The sequence below is a fragment of the Rhinopithecus roxellana genome, chromosome 18, assembly GCF_007565055.1.
Source record: "Rhinopithecus roxellana isolate Shanxi Qingling chromosome 18, ASM756505v1, whole genome shotgun sequence".
Lineage (NCBI taxonomy): Eukaryota > Metazoa > Chordata > Mammalia > Primates > Cercopithecidae > Rhinopithecus > Rhinopithecus roxellana.
Window position 1 is genome coordinate 12,816,891 of NC_044566.1, and position 19,926 is coordinate 12,836,816.

The 19,926-nt window shown below is 38.2% G+C and overlaps 1 protein-coding gene across 4 annotated transcripts in view; it reads right to left on the bottom strand.

Moving 5' to 3' along the window:
• The window catches only part of STK31 (serine/threonine kinase 31), a 172,317-nt gene that overhangs the window by 83,400 nt on the left and 68,991 nt on the right, over positions 1–19,926 (bottom strand). For all 4 annotated transcript variants that reach the window (XM_030922424.1, XM_030922425.1, XM_030922427.1 and 1 more), the window contains 2 exons: positions 10,338–10,453; positions 2,529–2,688 (listed from right to left, as the gene is read on the bottom strand). In XM_030922424.1, coding sequence (XP_030778284.1) covers positions 2,529–2,688; positions 10,338–10,453 — 276 coding nt within the window. The remainder of the gene's footprint in view (positions 1–2,528; positions 2,689–10,337; positions 10,454–19,926) is intronic.

Sequence of the window (19,926 nt, forward strand, 5' to 3'; positions counted from 1 at the left end):
CTGATACCCAAACCGGTAAGAGACACAACAAAAAAAGAAAACTTCAGGCCAATATCCCTGATGAACATCGATGCAAAAATCCTCAATAAAATATTGACAAACTGAAACCAGCAGCACATCAAAAAACTTATCCACCACAATCAAGTCTGCTTCATCCCTGGGATGCAATGCTGGTTCAACATTGGCAATTCAATAAATGTAATCCAGCACATAAACGAACTAACGACAAAAACCACATGACTATCTCAACAGACACACAAAGGGCTTTGATAAAATTCAACATCGCTTCATGTTAAAAACTCTCAACAAACTAAGTATTGACGGAACATATCTCAAAATAGTAAAAGTTATTTATGACAAACCCATAACCTCAAATTGAATGAGCAAAAGCTGGAAGCATTCCCTTTGAAAACCAGTACAGGACAAGGATGCCCTCTCTCACCACTCTTATTCACCATAGTATTGGAAGTTCTAGACCGGGTAATCAGGCAAGAGAAAGAAATAAAGGGTATTCAAACAGGAAGAAAGGAAGACAAGTTGTCTGTTTGCAGATGACATGATTCTATATTTAGAAAACCCCATCGTCTCAGCCCAAATCTTCTTGAAATGATAGACAACTTCAGCAAAGTCTCAGGATACAAAGTAAATGTGCAAAAATCACAAGCATTCCTACACACCAACAATAGGCAAGCAAAGAGCCAAACCATGAATGAACTCCCATTCACCACTGCTACAAAAAGAATAAAATACCTAGGAATACAGCTAATAAGGGATGTGAAGGACTTCTTCAAGAAGAATTACAAACCACTGATCAAGGAAATAAGAGAGGACACAAACAAATGGAAAAATACTCCATCCTCATGGATAGAAAGACTCAAGATCATGAAAATGGCCATACTGCCCAAAGTAATTTATAGAATCAATGCTATTCCCATCAAGCTACCACTGACATTCTTCAAAGAATTAGGAAAAACTATTTTAAATTTCATATGGAATCAAAGAGCTCACATAACCAAGATAATCCTAATCAAAAGGAACAATGCTGGAGGCATCATGCTACCTGACTTCAAACTATACTACAAGGCAACAGTAACCAAAACAGCATGCTACTGGTACCAAAACAGACATACAGACCAATGGAGCAGAATAGAAACCCCAGAAATAACATCACACATCTACAACCATCTGATCTTCGACAAACCTGACAAAAACAAGTAATTGGGAAAGTATCTCCTATTCAGTAAATGGTGCTGGGAAAACGAGACATATGCAGAAAACTGAAACTGAACCCCTTCCTTACACTTTATACAAAAATTAACTCTACATGGATTAAAGACTGAAATGTAAAACCTAAAACATAAAAACCCTAGAAGAAAACCTAGGCAATAGTGTTCAGGACATAGGTATGGGCAAAGACTTCATGACAAAAACAACAAAAGCAATTGCAACACAAGTCAAAATTGACAAATGGGATCTAATTAAACTAAAGAGTTTCTGCACAGCAAAAGAAACTATCATCAGAGTGAACAGGCAACCTGTTCTCCTGAACAGAAGAAAATTTTTGCAATCTACCCATCTGACAAAGGTCTAATATCCAGAATCTACAAGGAACTTAAACATATTTACAGGAAAAAGACAACCCCATCAAAAAGTGGGCAAAGGATATGAACAGGCACTTCTCAAAAGAAGACATTTATGTGGCCAAAAAACATATGAGAAAAAGCTGAACATCACTAATCATCAGAGAAATGTAAATCAAAACCACAAGGGGATACCACTTCATACCAGTTAGAATGGCGATCATTAAAGTCAGGAAACAATAGATGCTGGAGAGGATGTGGAGAAGTAGGAACACTTTTACACTGTTGGTGGGAATGCAAATTACTTTAACCATTATGGAAGATGATATGGCAATTTCTCAAGGATCTAGAACCAGAAATACCATTCGACCCAGCAATCTCATTACTGGGTATATACCCAAAGAAATATAAACCATTCTACTATAAAGATACATGCACAGTATGTTTATTGCAGCACTATTTACAATAACAAAGGCTTGGAACCAACCCGAATGCCTATCAATAATAGACTGGATAAAGAAAATGTATTACATATACGCCATGGAATACGATGCAGCCATAAAAAGGAATGAGTTCATGTCCTCTGCAGTGACATAGATGAAGCTGGACGCCATCATCTTCGGCAAACTAACACAGGAATAGAAAACCAAACACCTCATGTTTTTACTCATAAGTGGGAGTTGAACATTAAGAACACATGGACACAGAGAGGGAAGCAATACACACCAGGGCTTATTGGGGGGCGGGGCGGGTGAGGGGAGGGAATTTAGAGGACAGGTCAATAAGTGCAGTAAACCACCACGGCACATGTATACCTATGTAACAAACCGGCGCATTCTGCACATGTATCCTGTTGTTGTTCTTTTTTTTTATCAGAAGAAATTTTTTAAAAAAAATTCTTTATGTTCAACAGATAAAAACTATAATAGAGAAAAATTCTCAACTAACCACATATTCACAAGTTTTAATCTTCTCCTGAGCCAGATTGTATTCTGCCCATATTATCTCTAATCCATTCAGAGAAGCTGGAGTAGTAAAGCACCCTTCATTCAACACTTGTATAGCATCTGAAAGATCATTTCCAAAATAAACACTGATGCCGACATGCCTATTTTTAAAAACAACAAAAACAAAAAGATCAAAACATTAGAAAGCTGAAATGAGAAAAAGTTACACTTAAATAGTAATGGTCTAAAAGTTATTGTTTACAGCACTGGCTTTGAAGAGGTACTTTCTAAAACTTTATATAAAATCATGTATAACTTATTTTTTTCAGTCCATGTGTTTTTATGCAGACACGCATAATATAAAACTTTGAATTAAAAAACATTTGTAAATATACTAATTTCATGACACAAAAAATATGAAAAAAATTAAAAATTTTTTAAACTATAAAAAAGGCAACTTTGAAAGTCTGCAGAATTTGAAATGGTATCAAATGAAGCTTCAATTTTTGGTCTACAAATAATTTACAAAGTCTAAGAGAAAAGACATATAAGAAACCCACTTACCATAGGCTGATTGATCTCAACAAGAGTTAAGTTCCTATAGCATATTTTTTAGTCACAAAAACATCACTTCTAAATAAAGACCCAAAACATTTCTAATATTAAACACTGAAATACATGTGTCCTCTACATACATTTAAGAAAAAGCAATAAAAACAACTAAGATAGAGGGGGCACGCCCAAGATGGCCGAATAGTAACAGCTCCAGCCTCCAGCTCCCAGTGTGTGACAGAGAAGACGGGTGATTTCTGCATTTTCAACTGAGGAACTGGGTTCATCTCACTGGGGAGTGCCAGACAATCGGTGCTGGTCAGCTGGTGCAGCCCAACCAGCGAGAACTGAAGCAGGGCGAGACATCACCTCACCTGGGAAGCTCAAGGGGGAAGGGAATCCCTTTTCCTAGCCAAGGGAAACTGAGACACACAACACCTGGAAAATCAGGTAACACCCACCCTAATACTGCGCTTTACCAAAGGTCTTAGCAAATGGCACACCAGGAGATTATATCCCACACCTAGCCCAGAGGGTCCCATGCCCACAGAGCCTCCCTCATTGCTAGCACAGCAGTCTGAGATCTAACTGCAAGGCAGCAGCGAGGCTGGGGGAGGGGCACCCACCATTGCTGAGGCTTAAGTAGGTAAACAAAGCCACCAGGAAGCTCAAACTGGGTGGAGCCCACCACAGCTCAAGGAGGCCTGCCTACCTCTGTAGACTCCCCCTCTGTGGACAGGGCATAGCTAAACAAAAAGCAGCAGAAACCTCGGCAGAGGTAAATGCCCCTGTCTGATAGCTTTGAAGAGAGCAGTGGATCTCCCAGCACAGAGGTTGAGATCTGAGAACGGACAGACTGTCTGCTCAAGTGGGTCCCTGACCCCTGAGTAGCCTAACTGGGAGACATCCCATACTAGGTGCAGACCTATGCATCACACCTCACACCTCACATGGCGGGGTTCAACCCTGAGACGAAGCTTCCAGAGCAAGAACCAGACAGCAACACTCGCTGCTCAGCAATATTCTATCTTCTGCAGCCTCCACTACTGATACCCAGGCAAACAGGGTCTGGAGTGGACCTCAAGCAAATTCCAACAGACCTACAGCTGAGGGTCATGACTGTTAGAAGGAAAACTAACAAACAGAAAGGACACCCACACCAAAACCCCATCAGTATATCACTATCATCAAAGACCAAAGGCAGATAAAACCACAAAGATGGGGAAAAAGCAGGGCAGAAAAGCTGGAAATTGAAAAAATCAGAGCACATCTCCCCCTCCAAAGGAATGCAGCTCATCACCAGCAATGGAAAAAAGCTGAATGGAGAATGACTTTGATGAGTTGAGAGAAGAAGGCTTCAGTTGATCAAACTTCTTAGAGCTAAAGGAGGAACTACGTAATCAGCGCAAAGAAACTAAAAACCTTGAAAAAAGATTAAATGAATGGATAACTAGAATAATCAATGCAGAGAAGACCTTAAAAGAACTGATAGAGATGAAAACCATAACACAAGAAAATACGTGACAAATGCACAAGCTTCAGTAACCGACTCGATCAACTGGAAGAAAGAGTATCAGCGATTGAAGATCAAATGAATGAAATGAAGCAAGAAGAGAAGAGTGGAGAAAAAATAGTAAAAAGAAATGGATAAAGCCTCCAAGAAGTATGGGATTATGTGAAAAGACCAAATCTACGTCTGATCGGTGTGCCTGAAAGTGAGGGGGAAAATGGAACCAAGTTGGAAAACACTCTGCAGGATATCATCCAGGAGAACTTCTCCAACATAGCAAGGCAGGCCAACATTCAAACTCAGGACACACAGAGAACGCCACAAAGATGCTCCTCGAGAAGAGCAACTCCAAGATACATAATTGTCAGATTCACCAAAGTTGAAATGAAGGAAAAATTGTTAAGGGCAGCCAGAGAGAAAGGTCGGGTTACACACAAAGGGAAGGCCATCAGCCTAACAGTAGATCTCTCAGCAGAAACTCAACAAGCCAGAAGAGAGTGGGGGCCAATATTCAACATTCTTAAAGAAAAGAATTTTCAACCCAGAATTTCATATCCAGCCAAATTAACTTTCATAAGTGAAGGAGAAATAAAATCCTTTACAGACAAGCAAATGCTTAGAGATTTTGTCACCACCAGGCCTGCCCTATAAGAGATCCTGAAGGAAGCACTAAACATGGAAAGGAACAACCGGTACCAGCCATTGCAAAAACATGCCAAAATGTAAATCCATCGAGGCTAGGAAGAAACTGCATTAACTAGCAAGCAAAATAACCAGCTAATATCACAATGACAGGATCAACTTCACACATAACAATATTAACCTTAGAAGTAAACGGACTAAATGGTCCAATTAAAAGACACAGAACGGAAAATTAATAAAGAGTCAAGACCCATCAGTTTGCTGTATTCAGGAGACCCATCTCACATGCAGAGACACATTGTCTCAAAATAAGGGGATGGAGGAAGATCTACCAAGCAAATGGAAACCAAAAAAAGGCAGGGGTTGCAATCCTAGTCTCTGATAAAACAGACTTTAAACCAACAAAGATCAAAAGAGACAAAGAAGGCCATTACATAATGGGTAAAGGGATCAATTCAACAAGAAGAGCTAACTATCCTAAATACATATGTACCCAATACAGGAGCACCCAGATTCAAAAAGCAAGTCCTTAGAGACCTACAAAGAGACTTAGACTCCCATACAATAATAATGGGAGATTTAACACCCCACTGTCAACATTAGACAGATCAACGAGACAGAAAGTTAATAAGGATATCCAGGAATTGAACTCAACTCTGCACCAAGCAGACCTAATAGACATCTACAGAATTCTCCACCCCAAATCAACAGAATATACATTCTTCTCAGCACCACATCGCACTTATTCCAAAACTGACCACATAGTTGGAAGAAAGCACTCCTCAGCAAATGTAAAAGAACAGAAATTATAACAAACTGTCTCTCAGACCACAGTGCAATCAAACTAGAACTCAGGACTAAGAAACTCAATCTAAATCGCTCAACTACATGGAAACTGAACAACCTGCTCCTGAATGACTACTGGGTACATAACAAAATGAAGGCAGAAAGTAAGATGTTCTTTTAAACCAATGAGAACAAAGATACAACATACCAGAATCTCTGGGACACATTTAAAGCAGTGTGTAGAGGGAAATTTATAGCACTAAATGCCCACAAGAGAAACCAGGAAAGATCTAAAATTGATAACCTAACATCACAATTAAAAGAACTAGAGAGGCAAGAGCAAACACATTCAAAAGCTAGCAGAAGGCAAGAAATAACTAAGATCAGAACAGAACTGAAGGAGATAGAGACATTAAAAACTCTCCAAAAAACCAATGAATGCAGGAGCTGGTTTTTTGAAAAGATCAACAAAATTGATACACCGCTAGCAAAACTAATAAAGAAAAGAGAGAAGAATCAAATACACGCAATAAAAAATGATAAAGGGGATATCACCACTGACCCCACAGAAATACAAACTACCATCAGAGAATACTATAAACACCTCTATGCAAATAAACTAGAAAACCTAGAAGAAATGGTTAATTTCCTGGACACTTACACTCTCCCAAGACTAAACCAGGAAGAAGTTGAATCCCTGAATAGACCAATAGCAGGCTCTGAAATTGAGGCAATAATTAATAACCTACCAACCAAAAAAAGTCTAGGACCAGATGGATTCACAGCCGATTCTACCAGAGGTACAAGGAGGAATTGGTACCATTCCTTCTGAAATGACTCCAATCAATAGAAACAGAGGGAATCCTCCCTAACTCATTTTACGAGGACAACATCATCCTGATACCAAAGCCTGACAGAGATACAACAAAAAAAGAGAATTTTAGACCAATATCCCTGATGAACATCAATGCAAAAATCCTCACTAAAATACTGTCAAACTGAATCCAGCAGCATATCAAAAAGCTTATCCACCATGATCAAGTGGGCTTCATCCCTGGGATGCAAGGCTGATTCAACATACGCAAATCAATACACGTCATCCAGCATATAAACAGAACAAAAGACAAAAACCACATGATTATCTCAATAGATGCAGAAAAGTCCTCTGAAAAAATTCAACAGTCCTTCATGCTAAAAACTCTCAATAAATTTGGTATTGATGGAACGTATCTCAAAATAATAAGAGCTATTTATGATAAACCCCCAGCCAATATTATACTGAATGGGCAAAACCTGGAAGCATTCCCTTTGAAAACTGGCACAAGACAGGGATGCCCTCTCTCACCACTCCTATTCAACATAGTGTTGGAAGTTCTGGCCAGGACAATCAGGCAGGAGAAAGAAATAAAGAGCATTCAATTAGGAAAAGAGGAAGTCAAATTGTCTCTGTTTGCAGATGACATGATTGTATATTTAGAAAACCCCATTGTCTCAGCCCAAAATCTCCTTAAGCTGATAAGCAACTTCAGCAAAGTCTCAGCATACAAAATCAATGTGCAAAAATCACAAGCATTCTTATACACCAGTAACAGACAAACAGAGAGCCAAATCATGAATGAACTCCCATTCACAATAGCTTCAAAGAGAATAAAATACCTAGGAATCCAACTTACAAGGGATGTCAAGGACCTCTTCAAGGAGAACTACAAACCACTGCTCAGTGAAATAAAAGAGGATACAAACAAATGGAAGAACATACCATGCTCATGGATAGGAAGAATCAATAGTGTGAAAATGGCCATAATGCCCAAGGTATTTATAGATTCAATGCCATCCCTATCAAGCTACCAATGACTTTCTTCACAGAATTGGAAAAAACTGCTTTAAAGTTCATATGGAACCAGAAAAGACCCCACATTGCCAAGACAATCCTAAGTCAAAAGAACAAAGCTAGAGGCATCATGCTACCTGAGTTCAAACTACACTACAAGGCTACAGTAACCAAAACAGCATGCTACTGGTACCAAAACAGAGATATAGACCAATGGAACAGAACAGGGCCCTCGGAAATAACACCACACATCTACAGCCATCTGATCTTGACAAACCTGACAAAAACAAGAAATGGGGAAAGAATTCCCTATTTAACAAATGGTGCTGGGAAAAATGGCTAGCCATAAGTAGAAAGCTGAAAACTGGATCCTTTCCTTACTCCTTATATGAAAATTAATTCAAGATGGATTAGAGACTTAAATGTTAGACCTAAAACCATAAAAACCCTAGAAGAAAACCTAGGTAATTCCATTCAGGACATAGGCATGGGCAAGGATTTCATGTCTAAAACACCAAAAGCAACCGCAACAAAAGCCAAAATTGACAAATGGGATATGATTAAACTAAAGAGCTTCTGCACAGCAAAAGAAACTACCATCAGAGTGAACAGGCAACCTACAGAATGGGAGAAAATTTTTGCATCTACTCATCTGACAAAGGGCTAATATCCAGAACCTATAAAGTACTCAAACAAATTTACAAGAAAAAAACAAACAAGCCCATCAAAAAGTGGGCAAAGGATATGAACAGACACTTCTCAAAAGAAGACATTCATGCAGCCAACAGACACATGAAAAAATGCTCATCATCACTGGCCATGAGAGAAATGCAAATCAAAACCACATTGAGATACCATCTCACACCAGTTAGAATGGCAATCAGGCAAAAAATGGCAAAAAATCAGGAAACAACAGGTGCTGGAGAGGATGTGGAGAAACAGGAACACTTTTACACTGTTGGTGGGACTGTAAACTAGTTCAACCATTGTGGAAAACAGTGTGGCAATTCCTCAAGGATCTAGAACTAGAAACACCATTTGACCCAGCCATCCCGTTGCTGGGTCTATACCCAAAGGATTCTAAGTCATGCTGCTATAAAGACACATGCACACGTATGTTTATTGAGGCACTATTCACAGTAGCAAAGACTTGAAATCAACCCAAATGTCCATCAGTGACAGACTGGATTAAGAAAATGTGGCACATACACACCATGGAATACTATGCAGCCATAAAAAAGGATGAGTTCGTGTCCTTTGTAGGGACATGGATGCAGCTGGAAACCATCATTCTTAGCAAACTATCACAAGAACAGAAAACCAAATACCGCATGTTCTCACTCAGAGGTGGGAATTGAACAATGAGATCACTTGGACACAGGAAGGGGAGCATCATACACAGGGTCCTATTGTGGGGGGGGAGGGATAGAATTAGGAGATATACCTAATGTAATTGACGAGTTAATGGGTGCAGCACACCAACATGGCACATGTATACGTATGTAACAAACCTGCACATTGTGCACATGTACCCTAGAACTTAAAGTATAATAAAAAAAAAAAAAAAAAAACTAAGATAATTATTTACCCAAACTTTGGTGAATAAGTGGGTGACAGTAGGGTTAAATCAAGGAATAAATGTTTGCAAAGCGAAAATTGTAAGAAGCACCCCCTACCACCACAGGTTCAAAAACAAACAATAACAAATACAGTGGGCTCACTGAATTCTTTCATGCCGCATTGTTTATTGCAAAGGCTTCTGTATGATTCTTGCATACTTTACCAATTTTTATTTTATGATAATTTGTATATATTCATTCACTCATTCATTTTCCAACCCGCTTACTCCAATCCAGGGGTCACAGGTGGCCACAACTATCTCAGCAGCTCAGAGCATTAAGGTGGGAACCAAACCTGGGCATGACACCATTGCACTGCAGGACACACTCACGCTCATCCACACTCACTCATACTGGGGCAATACAGACACACCAATTCACCTAAGTGGGATGTGAGAGAAAACCACAGTATTCCAAGAAAACCACCCAAATATGGAGAGAATGTACAAATTCCACACAGTGGGGCTCCAGCTAGGAACTGATTTTCTTCTTCAATGTTATAATGAAATAATGTTGAATGAAAACATGTTATTCAAGGACAGGGTATACTCCTGAAAATAACCCCAAGCAAAATAACTGGATATGGCGGTTTCCCATCAAAGTATCACTTAAAAGCTATGTTGCTGTTTTTTCCATTTCAGTCTCAGTTATGACCTTAGAACACTATAGCTCCAAGCAGTGACAACAGAAAACTGACAAAAACAGTATAAAATTAATCTCAGAAATAACTATCTTTAATTTCTCTCCCTGAAGTCATAAAAATACTAAAGGTTAAATTTTAAAGCAAAAATGGCAGGCATACAATTTAAACAAAGCACCACTGATTAACAATTAGTTTAAAATATCCTTCTGAAAAATATGCTTTTTTACCTCATTTCTTTCAGTATTTCCATCTTAGCTGCCAGATTTTTCATTCTGGTATCTATACACGTCTTCAGAGTGCTTTCTAAGTGATTAGTCAAATCCACAGCAGCTGCTTTCTCTTGCTGAAACAAAGAATAAGCACATCCTAGTGAGACCCAAATAGGAAACTGTATTTCTGCTATAATTTAAATAATTTTTGGCTGGACATAGTAGTGGCTCACGCCTGTAATTCCAACACTTTGGGAGGCCAGGGAGGGCAGATGGCTTGAGCTCAAAAGTTTGAGACTAGCCTGGACAACATGACAAAACCCCGTCTCTACAAAAAAATACATGGGTGTGGTGGTGCGTGCCTGTAGTCTTAGCTACTTAGGAGGCTAAGGTGAGAGGATGGCCAGAGGTAGGGAAGCAGAGGTTGCAGTGAGTCGAGATTGTGCCACAGCACTCTAGCCTAGGCAACAAAGTCAGATTCTGTCTCAAAAAAAAAAAAAAAAAAAGTTTCCAAATTTGAATAAAATAGAATCCAGCTGCTTTTTATTTCAAATTAATATTTATTTTTAACTGCTTCCATTAAATAAAGAATGAAAGCTTTAATGAATCTAAGCAAACTATATATTATATCACTCTTGGCACAGCATTTTGGAATTTATTCATTCATCTTTTTTTGGTGCTATGTCTTTTTTTAAATTGTGGTAAAATATATGTAACATAAAATGTATCATTTTAACCATTTTAAAATGTATAGTTCTGTTACATTAGGTACATTCATATTGTTGTATAATCATCAGCACCATCCATCTCCAGAACTTTTTCATCTTTCCTAATTAAAACCTCTGTATCTATCAAACACTATTCCCTATCTCCCTTCCCCCAAGCCCCTGGAAACCACCATTCAACTTTGGGTCCCTAGAGATTTGACTGCTCTAGGAACTTCAAATAAAAATACTATATGCAAATATGCCTGTATTAATGTCAAGCAACAACTCCCTTTGGCACAGGGAGTATTTTCTAAGCAATAAAGAGAGACATTTCATAAAGATAAATGGGTCAATTCATCAAAAAGATCCAACAATTCTAAATGTATACTTGCATAATGAGTTTTTTTTTTTTAAATCACAAAATCTGATAGAACAAAAGGGAATAAAACAGACAAAACTACAATAATATTTAGATTTCAATACTTCTCTCTCAGTAGTTGATTGAACAAGTAGAGAGAGAATCTGTCAGGGTCTAAAAGACTTGAAGCCCACTATCAAGCAATTCAGCCTAATATTTATAAAACACTCCATCCAACAACTTATAGGATACACATAACTTTTAAAAATGAATGAAACATTTCCAGACAGACCATATGCTGGGTAATGAAACAAATGACAATAAATTTAAAAGAACTGAAACCAGAGTATGCTCTCTGATACCAATAAAATTAAATTAGATATCAGTAACAAAATATATTGCGGGAACCACTGAGTATTTATCCAAAAGAAAGGAATTAACATGCACTCCTAAGTTTATTGCAGCAGTATCACAATATCAAAGACATGGAATCAACCTAACTGTCCATCAATGGATCAAGAAAATGCAGTATATATACAATGGAATATTATTCAGCCACAAAAATGAATGAAATCCTGTCATTTGCAGCTACATGGATGGAACTGGATGTTATTCTGTTAAACAGGCACAGAAGGACAAATATTTTACATTCTTAACATGTAGGAGCTAAAAAAGTTGATCTCATGGAGGTAGAGAGTGGAATGATAGATACCAGAGGCTAGGAAGGGTGTGTTAGGGACAGAAGAATAAAGAGAGGTTGGTTAATAAGTACAAACATGCAGTCAGATAGAAGGGTAAGTTCTAATGTTTGATAGCAGATGACTATAGTTAACGATGTATTGTATATTTCAAAATAGCAAGAAGAGAGGTCTTGAAATGTTCCCAACACACAGAAATGATAAATCCTTGCGGTGATCGATATCCTAAATACCTACACCTGATCATTATACATTCTAGGCATATGACAAAATATCACACATACACCAGTAAATATATACAAATACTATGTACCAAGAAAAAAATAAAATATATATTGGGGAAATCTTCAAATTTGTGGAAATTAAGCACATGCTTCTAAATAGTTCATAGTTCAAAACAGGAGTCACAAGGAAATGTTTTAAATATGCTTCACTAAATAATAAACAAAACATATCAAAATTTGTGGTTTGTAAATAAAGCAATGCTTAGAAAGAAATATTTATCTCTAAAAGTACATTATAAAAAAACAAAAGATTTAAAACAATAATATGGGGGACTTCAGGTTCTGGTTTCACATGTAAGGAGCCTGGAAGTCACTATGCCATCCTAACACATTAAAAAGCTGAACAAAGTGAAAATCAACAACTTTTCTCAGATCTGTAAGAAAAGGTGAGATAGGTAGGGTCATGAGGAAAACCGCTACTTCTAAAATTAGACAGAGAGGGATACAGAGAATCACAACATACTGGAACAGAAATTTCTACAGGAAGCAATGCCTAGAGAGGAAAATCTGGACTGCTGACAAACTGCTGGAAACTAGGTGTGGGCAAGACTGACAGCTGAAAGCTCCAGGGGCATCTAGTCATGGGGGCCCCCATGCTTTTGTGAGTTTTACCTCCAGGAGTTAGATCAGGTTCTCACAGTAAATACAGTATCATACATATCATTGCAGTAAAATCCCCTCATGCTTCCAGCAGTGAGAGGGGAAAAGAAACCATTTTGAAATATCCCAGAGCACTATGTACTTCTTAGTAAGATCTACCCTGAAAAGAAACCAGTTAACCACAGCCTAACCTGCTGAGGTTTCACCAAAGCCTACCCGACCTGGGGGAAGGAAATATCCAACTCCAGCCAGCTCTATCCTTCCACATGGGAGGAGGTAAATACCCAATTCCATCCTATTCTAGCCATCCTATCCCACCTAAAGGGGGCGGGAAAAAATGAGAAATGCTTGTGAATTCAATTCACAGGCCAGAGGCGTAGACTCACAAAAAGACTGAGACCTAATCACAGGACTATACAACACATCACTTCCCCGAATATCTTACAACTACATTATTAAAGACATATTTAAACCAATTGCTTTTTTACCTGATGTATCATATACAGTTATCAAGAAAAAATTACAGCCAGGCACAGTGGCTAATGCCTGTAATTCCAGCACTTTGGGAGGCTGAGGTGGGTGAATTGCTTGAGCCCGGGAGTTCAAGACCAGCCTGGGTGACAGGACAAAATGGTCTCTACCAAAAAAAAAAAAAAAAAGTGCAAAAATTAGCCAGGCATGGTGGTGCACACCTGTAGTCCCAGCCTCCCACTCAGGAGGCTGAGGTGGGAGGATCACTTGAGTCCAGGAGATGGAAGTTGCAGTGAGCCAAGATCACACCACTGCATTCCAGACTAGACAACAGGGCAAGACCCTGTCTCAAACCAAAGAAAAAGAAAAAGAAAAAATTATAAACTAAAGAAAAACTCAGAACCAGATGTGGAAGGGATATTGGAATTATCAGACAATGAATTTAAAACAACTATGATTAATATGCTATGTATTATAATGGAGAAAATAGATAGCATGTAGTAACAACAGATGGACAATGTAAGCAAAGAGATGGAAATCCTAAGAATGAACCAAAAAGAAGTGTTAGATATCAAAACACTGTAACAGAAATCAAAAATGCCTTCAACGAAATGAAGGCAAAAATGCCTTCAAAAAAATGCCCAAAACTGAGAAGCAATGACAACAGACTCAAAAGAAACAACAGAAGACCTAAGAATTGTGGGACAACTACAAATCATGTAACATATGAGTAATGAGAATGCCAAAAGGAAAAGAAATACCTAAAACGATACTGACTGAGAATTTTCCTAAACCAAAACATGGATCCAGGAAGCTCAAAGACCACTAAGCTGAATGAATGCAAATAATAATAAAAAAACTAAACATATCATTTTCAAACTACAGAAAATCAAAGATAAAGAAAGAATCCTCAAAGAAGCCAGAGGGCAAAAAACAGCTTACCTATAGAGGAGTAAAAGTAAGAATTATATTCAATATCTGATATACTTTGGATGTTTGTTCCCTCCAAATCTCATGTTTAAATGTAATCTCCAGTGTTAGAGGTGGGGCCTAGTGGGAAGTACTGGTTCATGGAGCAGATCCCTCATGGATGGCTTAGCACCATCCTCTTGGTGGTGAGTTCTCACTCAGTTCACACGAGATTTGGTTAGGACTGACCCCTTCCCTCCCTTGCTCCCCTCTCCTTGCTCCCTCTCTCCCCATGTGATAAGCTGGCTCCCCTTTGCCTTCAGCCAGGACGGTAAGCTTCTTAAGGCCCTTACCAGAAGCAGATTCTGGCACCGTGTTTTCTATATAGCCTGCAAAACCATGAGCCAATATAAACCTCTTTTCTTTACAGTCAGTCTCAGATATTCCTTTACAGCAATGAAAATGAATATAACAACTCCTTGGCAAGCATGCAAGGAAGTAGAGAATGGAGTGAAATATTTAAAGCGTTGAACAAAGAAAAGTCACCAACCTCGAACTCTATGTCCTAAATCATCCTGGAAAAGCAAAGATGAAATAAAAGACTTAAGAGGAAAAAAAAAAATGAGGGACTATGCGACTGGTAGACCTTTCTTGAAAGAAATGTTAAAATATGTTCTTTAAAGAGAAGAAAAACAATATAGGTCAGAAACTTGTCTCCACATAAAGAAGGAAGAGCATCAAAGCAGGAATAAGTGAAGGTAAAATATAAACTTTTATTCTCAATTGATCTGACAGAAAATAGTTTCTTAAAAAATAATAGCAACAATGTATTTGATTATACATGTTTATATGTACATATATATGCTTACACATAATTATATATAAGTGAAATAAAAGACATCAACAACACAAGGAGTAAGAGGGAGGAATTAGGATTATTTTCTTATAATAAGGTGCTCACACTACCCATTAAGTGATACAGTGTTACTTGAAAGCGGGCCTGAATTAATTGTAAATGTATACTGCAAACACTAGAGAAACCACTAAAAAACATTTTTTAAAAAAGTATAACTGACATGCTAAGAAATAACAAAAAACAGAATCATATAAAATGCTCAATTAAAGCACAAAAAAAGAGAAAAAAAGTGGAAGACAAAAGAACAAGCAAGAGCATCAGATAGATCTTAATCCAATGCAACCACATCAATAATCACTTTAAATGTCAACGGTCTAGATCAGGGGTCCCCAACATCCAGGCCATGAACTGGTGGGGTCCACGGCCTGGTAAGAACTAGGTCATACAGCAGGTGAGTAGCAGGTGAGCAAGCATCACCGCCTGAGCTTCGCCACCTGTCATATCAGCGGCGGCATTACAGTCTCATAGGAGCGCAAACCCTATTGTGAAACGCACACATGAGAGATCTAGGTTGCACGCTCCTTATGAGAATCTAATTAATGCCTGATGATCTGAGGTGAAACAGTTTCATCCCAAAACCCCTAACCTCCCTCCTGGAAAAACTGTCTTCAATGAAACTGGTCCCTGGTGCCAAAAAGGTTGGGGACCACTGGTCTAAAGACACCAGTTAAAAGACGGACTGTCAGAATGGATGAAAAAGCAAGATTCAAATACACACTGTCTACCAGAACCTACTTTAAATATAAAGATACCTACAGATTAAAAGTAAATGTGGTCAGGCATAGTGACTCACACCTGTCATCCCAACACTTTGGGAGGCTGAGGCTGGAGAACTGCTGAAGACCAGGAGTTCAAGACCTGTCTGGAAAATGTCAAGACCCCATTTCTTAAAAAAAAAAAATGCCAGGCATAGTGGTGCATGCCCGTAGTCCAAGCTACTCAGGAGGCTGGGGCAGGAGGAGCATAGCTTGAGCTATCCTTGAGAGGAGTTCAAGGTTGCAATGTGCCATGATTGCACCACTGCACTCCAGTCTGGGTGACAGAGTAAGACCCTGTCTCAAAAAAATCAATAAAATTAAATTAAACAGATGAAGAAAAATATACCATGCTAACACTAATCAAAGGGAAACAAATTAACATAGGTACTAAACACTAGGAGCTACACTAATTTCACACAGAGTAGACTTCAAAACAAGAAAAGTTTTCAGGGATAAAGAGGAACACTAAACAATGATAAAGGGGTCAATTCTCTGTATGTGCCTAATAATAGAGTATCAAAATATATGACTCAAAGACTAACAGAACTGCAAGGAGAAATAAATAAATCTAGTATTATAGTTGGAGACTTCAACAGCCCTCTATCAGAAGTGCACAGATCTACCATGGAAAAATCAGTAAAGATACATTTGAACTCAATACTAATAAATTGGATATAACTAACATCCATAGTCTACAGTGGATAATTAACATCTACAGACTACAGCTGACTCTTGAACAAAGCAAGTGTTAGGGGTGTCAACCCCCAGAGTCTTGAAAATCTATGTGTAGCTTTTGATTCCACAGAAACCTACTTACTAATAGCCTACTGTTGACCAGAAGCTTTACTGGTAAGACAAGCCATCAGTTAGCAAGTATTCTGTATATGTATTATATACAATATTCTCACAGTAAAGTAAGCCAAAAAAAGAAAAGCATAAAGAAGAGAAGATATATTTACTACTCATTAAATGGAAGTGGATCATCATTAAGGTCTTCATCCTCCATCATCTTCACATTGAGCAGGCTGAGGAAAAGGAGGAAGACGAGAGGTTGGTATTCCTATCTCACCAATGGCAGAGAAGGAAGAAGTGGAAGGGGAGGCAGGAGGGGCAGGCATAACTGATGTAACTTTTATTTAAAATATCCACATATAAGTGGACCCTTGTAGTTCAAACTCACATTCAAGAGTGAACTATAGTTCATCCAACAACAGCAGAATCTACATTCCTGTCAAGATCATATGGAAGATTCACCAAAATACGCCACCACATTCTGGGCCACAAAATACACCTTAACAGTTAAAGGAATAGAAACCGTACAATGTCTGCTTTCAGGCCACAGTAGAATAAGCTAGAAATCAACAACAGAAAGATAATTGAAAAAAAATCTCAAAACATGTAAGGATTAAACAACATTACTAATAACACATGAGTCAAAGAAGAAATCTCATGAAAAATTTAAAAATACTTTCAAGATAAAAATACAACTTACCAAAATTTGTAGAATGTAGCATAGGCAGTGCATTGACAAAAATTAACAGCATTGAAATGCATATATATCAGAAGTGAAAAAAAACTAATATTAATAATCTAAGTTTGCTCCTTAGGAAACATAAAAAGAACAGCAAATTAAATCTTAAATATGCAAAAATAGGAAACTATAAATCAATCGATCTGAAAACAGGAAATCAAGAGGAAAAAAAATCAACAAAACCAAAAGCTGATACTTTGAAAAGATGAATAAAATTGGTAACACTATAACCGGGCTAATTAAGAAAAAAAAGACAGAGGACACAAATTGCCAGTATCAGAAATGAAAGAGGGCATCAGTACAGATCCAATGTAAAACATTAACATTAAATATAAAAATGTAAAATTAAAAATATTATGAACTCAAAGCCCACAAATTTGATAACCTAGATTAAATGAACTAATTCTTTGAAAGACATAATCTGCCAAAACTCACACAAAAATAATCTGAACAGATTTATTTCTATTTTTAAAACTGAATCAACCATTAATAAGCTTCCAAAACAGAAAGTGTCAGGCCTATATAACTTCACTGGTAAATTCTACCAAACATTTAAGGAAAAAACTATACCAACTCTCTGTCATTGAATAGAAGCAGAGGAAATACTTCCAAACTCATTCCATGAGGCCAGCATCACCCTAATACTGAAAGCAGAAAATAGCATTACAAAAAAAGAAAGACACAAACCAATATATGTCATGAACATGTATGTAAAAACCTTCCAAAAAATTAGAAAATTGAATCCAACAATGTATGAAAAGAAACACAGTTGATGCTTGAACAACACAGGTTTGAACTGCATAGGTCCACTTACTAACAGATTTTTCTCAATAAGTTACACAAGGTACGCCTGTCTGTATACCTTGTATAACTTAATGAAAAAAAAAAAGTAAAAATTTTAATTTATTTTAAAATAATTTTAATTTTAACTTATTTTTAAATAAGTTAAATAATTTTAAGTTAGTATTAATTTAAAATTAAATAATTTCAACTTATTAAATTTTAATAATTTTAACTTATTTAATTTTAAAATAAGTTAAAATTATTGAACTTATTTATCCCTCCACCTCTTCCATCTCTGTCACCTGTGAGACAAGACCAACCCATGCTCTTCCTCCTCAGTCTACTCAACATGAAGACAATGAGAATTAAGACTTAATAAAGAGTAAACACATTTCTTCTTCCTTACGACTTTCTTAATATGTTTCCTTCTCTAGATTACTTTATTGTAAAGATACAGTATACAATAAATACAACACAAAAAAACATGTTTGTTAGAATAAATTACTTCAGAGAGGGGCTTCAAGATGACTCACTAGAGGCCACTGGTATTTGCCTCCTCCTGAAAAAAGAGCCAAAATAGCAAGCAGATAATCACACTTCAAATAGATCATCTAAGAGAGAAATAAGACTTCAACAGAGAAGTGACAGGAAACACATAAAGCAAGGAAGGAGAAAGAAGAGAAGCAGCCTTCTTGGCTGGGAGCCTGGACAGGCTCCTCAATGCAGAGAAGGGGTAAATGAGAGACCCCAGTGGCCCATATTCTCACTGCAAACTCCTGCAATCCTAGCCCCGAAAGGGACCTTTGATCCTCATGTGCTCTGAGACACAGAGAGATGCCCAGAGACTACACAACTATATTGCTCCATACAGGGAGCTCATGTTGTGTTCCATACAACCATCCCCCAATCCTAAGTAACTACAGCACGCTGCCATTTTGCGTGCCCAATCCCAACTAGACTGCATCCTGGTCTAGGGCCCAACATCCCATACAACTCCACAACCCTGGAGCAAAGCTGACATCTCCTGCCCACAGCCACCACTGCAGCTGACTGCAAGCACCAGCGAAGACGTAGGAGCCACTGGCAGCAACCCCGTTCGCAGAGGAACAGCCATACATATTGATGGCTCTGAGGAAATGCTATCCTGCTTGCTGCCACCACCACTACTGGCTGCTGCTGCCACACAATCAAAACACAAGCCACTGGCAGCCACTCTACCCCCAAGAAGGGCAGCCATGCATTTTCACAGACCAAGAGGAAAGGCTAGCCCATCTCACAACCACCACTGCTGCTAGCTGCTGCCATATCTGAGGCCAAACTGCAAGTCACTGGCAGGAACCCCAACCCCATGAGCAGAGGGGCAGCCACGCATCTTCACATGATCCAAGGGAGGGCTACCCAACCCAGAACCTGAGACAATGCTAGCTGCTGCTGCCACCAGTGTCAAACTGTGAGCCTTTTACAGTGACACTGCTGCCCTAAGCAGCAAAGCTGCCGCACATTTTCACACACCCAAAAGACAAACTGTTCCACCTACAGCTGCTGCCCTTGCAAACTGCCACCACTGGAGCAAATATAAGAGCAAAGTACGT